This window comes from Rhea americana, unplaced genomic scaffold, assembly GCF_003343005.1.
Source record: "Rhea americana isolate MKP2758 unplaced genomic scaffold, rheAme1 scaffold_28, whole genome shotgun sequence".
Taxonomy (NCBI): Eukaryota; Metazoa; Chordata; class Aves; order Rheiformes; family Rheidae; genus Rhea; species Rhea americana.
This window is the reverse complement of record NW_028186401.1, coordinates 6,522,380-6,535,228: the sequence shown is the minus strand read 5'-3', so window position 1 is coordinate 6,535,228 and position 12,849 is coordinate 6,522,380. Positions and strand designations below refer to the sequence as shown.

The 12,849-nt window shown below is 45.9% G+C and overlaps 1 protein-coding gene across 3 annotated transcripts in view; it reads left to right on the top strand.

Moving 5' to 3' along the window:
* Positions 1–8,351, top strand: part of CTXND1 (cortexin domain containing 1) — a 50,183-nt gene extending 41,832 nt beyond the window's left edge. For all 3 annotated transcript variants that reach the window (XM_085308717.1, XM_085308716.1, XM_085308718.1), the window contains exon 3: positions 4,692–8,351. In XM_085308717.1, the coding sequence (XP_085164843.1) occupies positions 4,746–4,925 (180 nt within the window). In that variant the 5' untranslated portion in view covers positions 4,692–4,745 and the 3' untranslated portion in view covers positions 4,926–8,351. The remainder of the gene's footprint in view (positions 1–4,691) is intronic.
* Positions 8,352–12,849: the final 4,498 nt, after the last annotated feature.

The window sequence follows — 12,849 nt, the reverse complement described above, 5'->3', positions numbered from 1 at the left end:
AGAGTTATATAAAACCTGTAATATACCTTGGTATTTTAAAGAGTATACCAATTATCTCTATCTGCTTGTGAACATAAGGGCATTTAAAAGGAAAGGGGGGGAAGGAATATATCCTCTCCTCTGTGACAATCCTTCATGAAAAGAGTGCTGGGAAGCACAAAATGAASAGCAGAGCAAAGCTCAAACGCTCAGGACAGATCCTCCATTGAGGCAAACAAGTTCTTCGTTTCCATGCCAAGCTCTCTGACCATCGCTCCATGTGATTACCAAGTTTCCCCAACTGCACGTGTTGTCGAACAAGCACAAACAGGAGASACCACAGCCTCAAAATTACCCGGTGCCAACCTTTCTGAAGGGGTGCAACCACTGCCCAGTCGCTCGCTGCAGCCCGCAGCAAGCTGAGTGTGCACAGCTGCTTTCGGTAGTGCTCTACACCACCCATCGCAACAGGTCAGCACGGCTCCTGCCCTGCCAGGTTTCACCCGTGGAAATAGCAATCTCTTAAATGGCAATAATAAAGCTAATCACCACGGACCACCAAGCTCCAAAATTTCCCCCCTAGAATGAAATACTGCCCAGAGACCCTGCAAAGGCTCTGCCCATGGACAGCGGGCTTTGCACAGGTTTCTGGCTATCAGCATTTCTGGTCGATCATAGGCTGTCCTGTCTAGAGACAGAAAGGTGGACAGTCCTGAGGCTCTGAGAGGCTACCTGCAACACCYATCTATAGTGGTTAGAGGGGAAGAGATGTTATCAAAAGGCCTGGGGGATTTACAGAAAAGCAGATACTTGTAAAACAATTTAAAACAGGAACTGCCCTTCTTCATCTATTAGCTTTGCTTAGCCAAGTAAGTTTCAACAAATCTGAAGAAATTTTAAAAATATTATCTTACAGTTGGGTGCTGACATGCTGGAAAAAGTTGTTTTCTACAATTCAGCTATTCAGAGGAAACAYGATCACTCAAGTGTGAACCTTTATAATTGTTTCTGCTAATCTTCCTCCCCCGGCCCTTTCCCGCRTATGCTGTCAACACTGGCAGTGCTGGTAAATAAGAGCAAAGCAKCCAAGCAACCTCTCTGGCAGGAGCAAGAATTAGTTTCAATACCACTGGCCTGGCCTGATGGATTTCACAAACCAGATCAGGATCTGCAACACTGTGCAGCAAATGCACACAGCCYGTGCCCCTTGGCTGAGATAGCCAGTAGGGTGTGCAGGGAGGGCCTCCTTTGGCAGGAATCTAGCTTTGCTGGAGCTTATAAAACACTCCCATACTCCTCTCCCCAGCCTGGTTGTGCTGTTGGGTATCAAGGAAAAGGGAGGTTAAGACACAGGGGGATGAACTGGAAAACTTGTTCTAGTTTCCCATTGCCCCCAGCTCCTCTGTGAGCATGCCCTGCCTTGGTTTCCTGGCTGTGAAATATCACACTTAGCCTCGCAGAGAGCCTCAAGCAAAATGAGCTGCTCAGACCTTAGAGGGATGGCAGACCAGAAATGCCTGACAGATGGCCAAGAGCAGCGTGTAGCTGGTGTATCCTCTTTCACACGTGTAAGTRCATCATTCCCATTGAGCACCCCCAGCCATTGAGGCTGCAAGAAGCACAGCGTGTCGGATATATGCCCGGGACAAGATATTCCTCTGGCGGAGAGGGCAGAAGACCCATAGCAGCAGATTGCAACAGCAACAGCTTGTTCCTTCCCTGTCTACAGAGAGAAAACATCTCCTGCTGGTCTTTAGAGACCTAATCCACAATGGCAGCCTGTTCCTGCAGTTGTAACTCATCTGGAGACAGCAAGCAGCCTTCAGCACAACGCCACTGAAGGCTCTGGATCCGTTCAGTGCTAATAACATTGTCTCTGCACTGCCAAGCCCACTGAAATGCAATAACCAACAGCACRTAGCATTGCCAAATGCCCTCTGACGAGTAATCCACCACACAATTCGGATAAGCACAAGCATTAGCTTGGTGTGGCCCTGTCAGGCTTGATGGACAAAAGCCAAATTTCTTCCTCTGGCAATGCTGGTGGACTGAGAGATTCAGGTGAGCAGTCAAGCTGTGAGCTAGCAGAGCAGCTTGGAGAGCCAGGCTCTTCTGGTCAGCCAGCATGAAGAAATATATTCTCCTTCACTAATGACTTAATAAGCAGGAATAGCTACATCATAGAAACATTATCATGTTCATGTGGACAGAAATGTGTGATTTGTACAACCTCAAAAATACAACTTTCTGGGAAAAAAAAAAGAGTCCGTTCCAGCTGGTCCTTCACAAGAGTACTCCAGTCAGCACTGAGCTACATTAGTAGTTTTGACAGCAAATCTCTACTTCTGCTGTACAATCTTGCTGTGTGTCCACCCTTAACACTGCTTGACTTCTTGAAGTCTTTTAATCAGAGATGRCAATGATCAAAATCCCTCCAGACACTCCAGCCTGAATTAAAAACTGCCAACATTTTATTGAAGTTCCTAGAATCCACTTTTGCACATGCAAAATTCTTTGCACATGCCCAGAACTGCAACACTGTATRATAGATAATATCTAATGGCCAGTCACTGATGTTACAGGGTTCAATCTGTAGGAAATTGGACTACAAAAATCATGTGGAGCAATCATTGCCCACTTCTTCTCCCACCCTGGGCAGCTCTCATTTTTGTGTTTGTATACTGTGGGGCCAGAGCAACCTTCATATGCMACTCCATAGTAAAGTCTTGAGGCTGAAAGACCTCTGGTCAGTCCAGGTAAACATTGCAAAYCTGACCCCACTCCCCACTGATTCTTCACGAGCCTAGACGTGCTGGTCCTTCCTRAGGATCTGACTGGTAAATACYGACAGCATCTGGTTGGTTTCATTCRCTTTGCCTCATCAGCTTCTCTTTCATCTCCCTGCTGCAGAACTGACTGTTGCAGTAATTTCTGTGCTTCMGGGAAAAAAAAAAATCACACAGCCATTCCCATGCTTAAAATAGACTAGAGGGCCCARTTGATTTACACTTGTCTTGTAAGGGCCAAGTGGTGGTGAGATTGAAAAACAACTTGAAAAGGAGCCAATTATGAGACAGAGACGGAACCCTGATCTTTTTAAGTGGAATAATCCCCAGTTCTTCCTGACAGATATTATGATACCATAATATGGTAAAAGAGGATGGGGCCGGACTCTTCAGTGGTGCCAAGTGACAGGATGAGAGGCAACAGGCACAAACTAAAACACAGGAAGTTCCATCTGAATGTAAGGAAAACTTCTTTATTGTGAAGGTGACACAGCACTGGAGCAGGTTGTCCAGAGAGACTGTAGAGTCTCCTTTTCTGGAGATAYTCAAAAGCACCTGGATGCAATCCTGTGCAACGTGCTCTCGGCAACTCTGAGTAGGCRATTTGGGCTAGATAATCTCCAAAGGTCCCTTCTAGCCTCARCTGTTCTGTGATTCTGTGATYCTTAGGACATAAGAGTTCAGGGAATCACTGGCACAGCAGCCCACAGTGGCCCAGGTCTCCTGCTAGTGCAACAAGATGCTTCAAGAACATGCTGTTCCAGCTAAACATGRGTCCTGCTGATGGCATCGGGTCACTGGAAATGCAACCAGGCAAACCTGACTGTGCAGATAAAGCCTATACCTGGTCTAACTCCTTCAATGCATTAGTGCAGTTACGGAGAGCAACTAGACCATTTGGTGCTAAAGTTTCACTCAAATATCCCTGTGGCTCATCCTCCCCAATTCTCCTCTCCAGATGAGATCAGGATTGGTACTCAAATCGATTATTGTCTTTGATGTAGGAAAAGATATTTTCCTTTTATTTCAAAGAAACATTTCATATTCTTGCTTATTAGTAAGCCTCAAAACTTCTACCTCCCACTCTCATAAGTGCCATCCCCCATTGCCAGGCAGTGACTCATTCAATGAATCAGGTCAATTCCTCTCCTTTGGCATCATCATACCAAGCAATCTGTCTTAATGTCTAATGAACTATCCAGAGGCATGCCTGTAGAGACAGATGGGAGAGGTTCTGTGCTGAACACGTTTTGCTTATGGATTTGGAGGATGATGTCAGAAGAGACCTTCAGTTACGTATACCTTTCCATCAAACAAAATAATCCTTGTACTAATCACARTCACCTGCACTTCCCTGAGTAATAAACTGCAAAATGATGCAGCTCCTGGAAATCTTGTATTGCTTAGAGAACCTAAGATCAACAGAGATTAAATGATATGGAATAAGTGTGCATAATTTTCACTCTACTTTGTGCCAATGAGAAGCAGTGAATTTTTGGACAGAGTAAATTTGGGATAGAAACAGTATGTTCCACCATTTGTCTGGTCTTTCACACTAACAGAGGAGAGGAAACATTTTTACAATTGGAAATGCTGAGACAGGAACAGTGTCTGGACCTCTTAAAAATGTTTTTTTTAAGTAGATATTGTTCATTTGCCACTGTTTCTTTTCTTTAATACTAGTTTTTAAATGGCCAATATTTTAACAATAAACATTCATGGGCTAAATAAAGATGTCTGAGCAAAGAGAGTTCAGATTTGGATTCTCCTGTTCCCGACTCTCTCAGTTATTGAAGTTACAACATTTGCAACAAATCTGTTTCCTCCAAGGATACATCAAGGAGAGATTTTCCTATCCCAGTTCTACAGTTTCCCCATACTCAGAGGTAGCAGTCACTTGCATCTGCCATTGTGTTTGTTTTGCAGGTGGATGATGATGTTAGGAGTAAATATAAAGCCAGACAAGGAGCAGCGTAAGCAATGGAGGGACCGACCCCAGAGCCTGTGTACGTTGACGTGGACAAGGGACTGACGTTAGCGTGTTTTGTCTTCCTCTGCCTTTTTCTGATTGTGATGATTATTCGCTGCGCAAAAGTCATCATGGACCCTTACAGTGCCATCCCCACATCCACATGGGAGGAGCAGCATCTTGATGACTGAAAGGACTTCACTAGACACAGTCATAAGATGCCACAATCTAAGAGGCCTTTTCCCACCTGGAAGGCTAGCATACACCAAACAGCCATTTTCAGATATACAGGGCAACAGCAATATCCCTAAGAGCACATAATTCAAATGATTCTTGCTCAACAGATCAGGATAACAGGAGGCCATTCTGGCAGCACAGCTTAATACTATGCAGCAACCCTTATTTTAAGGGGAAACAGTTATAATTTTAACTCAAGTAGCACAAGAGACTGTAGGCTCTTCCTAATATAACTCTTGGTTTAGCACAGTTTGTCCTCCCCTCAGTATTTCCCAGAAATCCAGGGTAACTACCAGAAACTGGAAAAGCAACAGGAGCTTTTTTTCCTTCCTGGAAATAGATTGCTTCAGATATCCTCCTCAGTCATTATATTTGTGTTTCCAAAAGGCCCAAGTTTTAGAATTTTTTAATCTTAGAGCACCACAGAGTAGAAGCACTAAAGCATCTCATCTCAAACCTGAGTTTGAGTCAGGGATACAGGAGCAAGGTTATTTCYGACTACCTTGCCTCTGTACACACGACTGCAGTGTAGTGGGGAGTGTATTTCCAACAGTCATGATACAGAAGCACTCAGAGTTCCCAGTGGAGCCACGGGCTGTTGTTAACCCTGCAGCACCACCTTGCTCTATCCTGCTCGTGGAAATTCTAGACATTTTACCACGTGCCATGGGTCTGTGGATTAGCTAGCTGTGTCAGACCACTTGCAGCAATTTTGCTGGCCACCAGAAGTCCATGGAACAGAACTGGGGCACCACAGGGTTCACCTACATAGAAGTTGCCCTGACTTTCAAAGAGCAATTCCACTGGTAAGTCCATCCAGCTCTAGTTTCAGGTGCACTTCAGTGGATCACACATGAGTACAATAACAAAGAGAATAAGCAAAGACATTGTTCCTGACTTTTATCACTCAGAAGTAGGTTTTGTCAGCTCTTAAATCTGACAGGATCTTTAGCTTAACAGTTTGAGTAACATGCAGTAATATGCATTCTACCTCGGAGACATTCAGCACCTTTAAAAGATTTTTTCCACAGATTTGTAAAGTGAATATCTGTCCATTTCCTTTCCTCAATTCATTAAGGCAGCCATAATGGGAAAAAGATAGGCGAGAACAAGGGAGCTTCGGAAATTTGTTTTATACCTTTTGAGGAGTGCAGACTGAGGAATTCCCATTTCCTCCATTCTTTAAATTCTAAGGTTTGCCCACAGCTGCTTTCTTTAGTGACTACAGATTTAGCTTAAGGCATTATAAGGAGCTGCCGAAGCAATAAGGAGTCGATCTTGCAACCATCAAAAGCATCTCAAATAAAGAAATAGTGAAATATCCTTCTTGCAGATGTGTGCTACCAAGACTTCTCCTCTTTTTTACCCTTCAGCCTGATCTCTAGGCTCCCTCTGTAAGGCAATGTACAGTGGATGAGAAAGGTGGAACCAAAGGTTGGAGCAGGGAATCCGGGCACAGACTTTGTAGGTTACCGTCCTTCGCTCTGACAGGGATTTGCTTGATGAGCAAGCAAGTCACTTCTCATTACATGCCTCAGTCTATTCATCTGCAGAATGGCACAACAATATTAGCTCGTCTCATGCTGTTTCGTCTGTATCATAATATCAGTAAAGCACTTGGAGAGCATTAGAGAGGGACTCAGAAAAAGTGCTAATTTACAATGCTTCCTTGCGAAACTAAAAGGGATCTCAATATAAAGTGAGAGAAGTCCTGCCCAGGCAGAAGACTCAACCAGACCTCCACTTACTTTCATTAAGAGTCATACGGTAATACTTTGTGTCATGCCAAGCGGCATCTCACTCTATCCCAGTGATTTCYGAGGACACTGCGGGGGCGAGATACTCTGTAGTGTGATTACAGGGATCCCAAAATAGCACGTTATGAGGCATGTGGAGACCTTTGCATGGACCTTTTGCTCTAGACTAAGATACGCAATGTTTGTTAATCTCTGTTGTAGGAGATTCCATTCAGGAGAAAGGAGATTTCAGGATCCACTTTAATCCTCCTATTATCTGCCAAAAAACCTGCACTGTTTCAATTATTCACTGCAAACGGCTCATCAGACAATTTTTTAGCCTCCATTTCTGATAGCTGACTAACCACCGCTGACTGAGGATTTTTACRAGCCTGCAAGTTAACGTTTCCAATATTTTTAGCAAACATTGGTGTCTCTTATGAATAAGTGTCTGTATTCATGCCATGGGAATTGACACTGTAGCTCAAAGATTGCTTCTGTCCCCTGGGTTAAGGTTTCAAAGCAATTTTTGTCACTTTTAGGTTGCATCGAATAGTATCCCATCTTGCCTTTAGCAGGGCTACTTGCAAAATTCAGCACTAGCACAGGGAACAGGATTGCTCCATAACTGGGCAACAGACTCTCKGGGTTTGCAGGTTACCTGGCTGCACTCACAGCTGTACAGCTGGCACAGAGCAAGGACAGAGCTTGTCATCACCCCTTCTGATGCCAATATTCCAAGGCTCAACATTTAATCGACATGCAGGACACTAACTTTGTTATGTGTCCCTCACAAGCCCTCTTCAGCTAAGGTTGAATGTATGTGCTTAGGTTTAAGCCTTTGAGTAGGCTGCCTGACTGTGCACAGGGCATCACGTGCTATGTCYTTTGCTGGGCAGAGGTGGGAACACACAGCCCTTGCAGGAGCAGAGCCTGGATCAGAGCAAAGGATTGCAAATGCTGGAGAAGCAAATTAACAAGTCTGGTTTGCAAGAATATTTGCCAAATCTTTATTATTGTTATTTTTTGCTATGTTTGTCTATCTGTACAGATCATTTTAATATGTTGAGAATCCTAAAGGAAAGATCCTTACAGATTGTTCTATTTTCTAATAAGGCATTTATCATCCTAGTATAACCTATCTCATTCATCTTTCCTTTGACAAGGAGATCTTCGTAAGTCTACATATTCATGTCTAGTCTTTCCACATGACCACATAAATATCCATTGGATTGTTTTTATGTTGATAAYATCCTAATACCTGCCTTCTGCCAATGATTACAATCATGCACCCTCACTACTCTAAAAGCAATACAGCATCATGCAGGAAACAGAAAGCTAATCCCCGTTGTACTMGGTGTTGAGGGTGGGGATTGCCCTCCCGAGATGCATTACTCTCACTCCTGCCCAACGCCAATCTCAYGAGCCCAGTCAGCAAAGCTGCCTTTAAGGTCAATGGAAGTTCTGTTTTACTTGGGGCTGCATCACTGGGCTTGGTAGTAATTTCAGCTGCATGAAACAAGTGCCTCCGCTAATTTTTCTTAGCTATTATGCCATACTACCATCATTTGCACTCAGAGGAAATAAATCCAAATTRTTGCAAATGTATTTATCTAATGCAATAAACAGCTTTAACATGGAGAATCTTCTCGTCTCTATTGCAATTTGCTGCTAGTTGCCAGAATCTCTTAAAAACACATCCAAAACACAACAACATGACCTTCAGTGAGAACGTGCATCCCTGACAACCTCCTTGGAGTAAGCAGCCCTCTGTGCTCAGCTTCACACTGTATAGCAACCTCCTTGCAGGCTCTCAGGGGCTCAGGAAAGACTGGTGGAGCTCCGYGTTTTCCTGCAATTCTGCACAGAGCTACGTCTCCAAAGCAGCTGTTTCAGGTTACTGCCCTGTTCAATCATCCGGGAAGAGCAYAGAGCCAAACAGCATTTCAGCACAGGGGGGACTGCAGCATGCTATATTTCAGCAATTCTTTAGCAGTCACAGATTGCATACTGAGAGAAATAAGGCCACCGAGACTGGAATCCCTCCTGCTAGCAAAGGAAAATGGAGACTGTGGAGCATCTGAGGGGCTTTTTTGAAGAAGCCACAGAACTAGGCTGAGATATGCTAAGTGAGACCCTCCCGGGGAGCATCATCTCCTCTCAAGAAAAGACAAATTGCTAATTCATGTTGTAAGTGGGCTCAGTCCTCCAAGAGCTGGGTGCTTTATGTATCTGCTCGTTCCACCAATGAGTCCCCTGCAGAAATACCCTTGTGCCTGCAGCCCAGTTTGCCACAAAGACACAAACCCATTGATAAATCATTAACTGTCCTAGTGAGAAGCAGAGGTGGGAATTCTTGTGCTGTTTTCAGAGCCACTACTAGGGCTAATATAAGCGCAGAGCTGAACTGAAGGCAGCAGTGGCTGCATTCCGGCAGACGCCCTGGAGAAACTCTAACATAAAGGTTTTTCTGAAAGAAACAGGGACTGATGCCAGGCAGAAAACCGTACAAGCAGCACTACTGCAGTCTGTGCCGTTGGACAGACTGGGTGCCCTCATGCTCACSAGGTCGTTACAGGTCTCCGTGGGCAGCTCAAACCTTGAGCTTCTTCACCAGGAGAGACTCAAGGAGAGTAGAGCTACCTGCTGCGCCCTGCACGCAGGCCAAGTGCTGCAGCGGGAGCGAGGCACGGAGCTCGGCCGGCAGCTCAGCCATCGCTGTGGTTTTCCTGGTCGGAGGGCAGCACGGCAAGGCACAGAGCACCACCCGCGCACAGCGCCCACCTCGTGCCCGACAGCCCCGGYGCWCGGCTGTGCCAGCCCTGTGCCGGCRATCGGCACGGCTCCGAGGCGATCTGCCGAGCTGCCCGAGGAGCGCAAATCCTGCTACGCGCTGGCTTGGAAATTTAAATTCATCATCTTCCCCTTGCAGTCTCTGACCTTGTCAACCCAGATTTGCCAGGTTTCAAATCACTTGTCTTAGCTGTCTCCTGGTTTCGTATTTCAGTGAATTGATTTAAATAAGAGATATTAAAACCTCAATTTTATCTATCTCTTAACGCAGCAGTGGGAATTCTTGATTTCTATCAACATTATTTTGCAATTGCACATTTAGGGGAAAAAAAAAACTATTTTCATTAAAAATGGTCGATACTCTTTGACCAATAAGGTTTGCTACTCTCTTTTGTTAACCAGCAGAAAAAAACACCTTTCACACACACATTTTTAAAGCATTTATGTAATTTTGGATTCCTAGCTGCATTTATCCTCGTGGATCAATCTAGCCCATGAGGGTGTTAGGACATGCTGAATATTGAGTTCTTAGTTACAAAGCCCTATGCTTTTTACTGGGACTTGGCCAGGCAGCTCCTGGAGGGCAATCGGAAATCAATTAAAAACGTATTAAAATTGCACTAAGTACATTGAAGCCATAAGGAAGGAGAAGTTTATGAAAACATATTTTGCATTTAAAACTAATTACAGCCCTTAAGCAGCAGCTGGACTGCCTCTGCCAAGCAAACGAAGCACCCAGCGGGGATAGCCAAACTGCATCATCCTTTGGGGATTTCGGTGGCCGCGGAGCTGGGCTCCCTCGTGCTGTGGCCGAAGCCACAGCAAACCACCAAAAGCAGAATGAGCAGGGAGAGCGACTCGCTTCTGCCTACGTCAACAGCTCTSCTCCTTGCAGTGCCCTCCGACTCTTTAGAGCATTTGGGCTTTTTGCTGTTGTTTTTCTTTAACGGTTTCCAGGTGATTACCCTTCAAGCTGGCTAAATCACTGGCACTTTGGGTTTTGTAGGCCTTTGCAGTGAGGAGAAACAAACTAAACTCATTACCTGTATATCAACACTACTGAATTTATTCCAGCCCAAACACGAGACCCRGCAAGTGGCATGAAAAAAAGCACATAGGAAACTTAAGATGCTTTGAAGCCCGTAAGTAACCATCGTATCAAATTCATAGCTACCTGCAATGTAATTAATGAAAAACCAAATTTCTGTGCAAGTGTGACCTGAGGATGCTCTCAGAAACAAAACGAGCGCGAGAGGGACGAACACATGGCTGCAGATCTGCACTCTGAGTAACATGGGGCAGCGCAGAGCCGGTGCCTCGGCATGTCCTGTGCGTGCTTCCAAGCACGTCAGCTCTAAATCGTTAAAACAGCTCCAGGAACCATCTCTCATCCTCATCAAACAGCACCTGYCTGGGCACCCTGAACAGAGCAGCGATGTGGTCTGCGAAAGGGAGCCCCATCCTGCTGCCGAAAGCCCAAACCAGCATCAACATGATCTAGCAGCAAGGGCCCTTTTCATAGCATCTCCACCTCAACCCTGAAGGACTCCTAAAAGAGCATTTTGCTGTGAATTATTACTGCCTGGTTAATGAAGGAATTATGAATATTGCTGACCTGAACATTTTCATCAAAACTGACTTTTTCTTTTTCATGATATCACACCCATTTCTAACTGAAATCCCAGCATAAAACTACTTTTGGTGACAAATACTAACACTTCATGTTGAAAACCCACTGTTCTTTTCCAGACACTAAAATACAATTTAGGAGGTTATTCTATGCTTCTTATTTTACACCTCATTATTATTACTTTTCCATATCAACCACAGTATTATAAATTGCATCCAGCTTTTTCATCACACACCAACCAGATGATGCTTTGGTCTAGAAGACAGACACCTCCAGCCGAGCACAGGACGCCCTTGGCTTTCTTATARCAAAATAACACAACTGGTCCTGGCAATCCCCCCACACCTGACACCTCTCGCCCCACGTCCAGCAATACTCACGCTCCGGGGCCACCTCACTCTGCTGCGACTGAGCCTGCGTCCCAAACCTGGCGCTGGGACAGAGCAGGGGAAGAGAAGCTCCGGTTCTGATTTTTTTTTTTTTTTTTGTTGGTTCTTACTTTAATTTTTGCTGGAAGCCAGGATGTAAGCAAGCCAGGGAAAGAAGATTTAAATTGAATTAAAATAAATAGCCTGTTGAGCTGAACAGTTGAGCTGAAGTTGTCTTTTGCTCCAAGACCTTCATGTCCCTGTCCTGCAGGAAATGGGCTAAGGCAACAGAAAGGGCAGAGGGGGCTGGATGACCTTCAGTTTGAAGGCCAAGCTCACCAAGTGGTTGCAGCTGCCCCAGGCTGAGGTGTGCCCAGAACACCTGGGTTTTTCCCCAAACTCGCCTCAGCAAGATTTGGGCCGTTTTCCAGACAGCACTGAGCACTACGGTGTAGCAGGATAGCAGATCCCTCTGCTTTCTGGAAAGGTGGGACCGCTCCAGATTTGCCCCAGGTGGAGGTGATCACAGCCTGGCTAGAGAGACCACTCACATGATGAGCAGATGAGAGCRGGAATTTGGAGAGAAGATTTTTACYCGCAACGCCAGGGGCTGTGTCCTGCCGGCCAGGACCCCCACGGCCCTGTGCTCCCCCCAAGAGCCCCAAATTCTGAGGGGCTGCGGCAGCCACCTCTGGAGTCACCCGCCGGGTTACGCGGAGGCCTTTGGAGCTGCATYGAGTGGGAAAAGAGCACGGCGGATTTAGTGGTTTCTAATAAACATCCCTGCCCCCAGAAAGCACCCTGCCAGCAGTCCTTCCTGGCTGAAAAATACCACGCACCAAGGTCAAACCCCATGAATAACAACACGCCGCCCATCGGCTCTTGTCAACCGAGTTGTTTTTCCCAGGGTTTTTGGAAAAGCAGCCTYCCTTTGGGCACGCCAACCCCTCGCCACGCTGGCAGGGGGCTGCAGCAGAGGCCCGGGCGGGAGGGCAGACGCGTCCCCGCGGGCCAGGAGACCCCCTCSGCGGGAGCGAGGCCGCGCGTGCCCTCGCCGCGGCTGCCGGGAGCGAGGCGCCCCTCCGGCAAGGGGCGCGAGGAGTCAGCTCGTGGTCGTCCTTCGAGGTCGCTCGGCCAACAGGGAGCGCGAAGCATCCTATAAATTGACAGCCGAGCCGCAGCACGTTAAAATAAATATCTGTCTATTAGTCAAGCTCAAAGCATCCACAACAACCTGAAGGGAAAATAGCTTTTCCTTGATAAACGGCAACAAGCCTCTGTTTTCCTGGCCAGGTCATCATTTCTGGTGATAGTGGAATGTCCTAAGGCAAGAATTTAAATTGATTTGGGG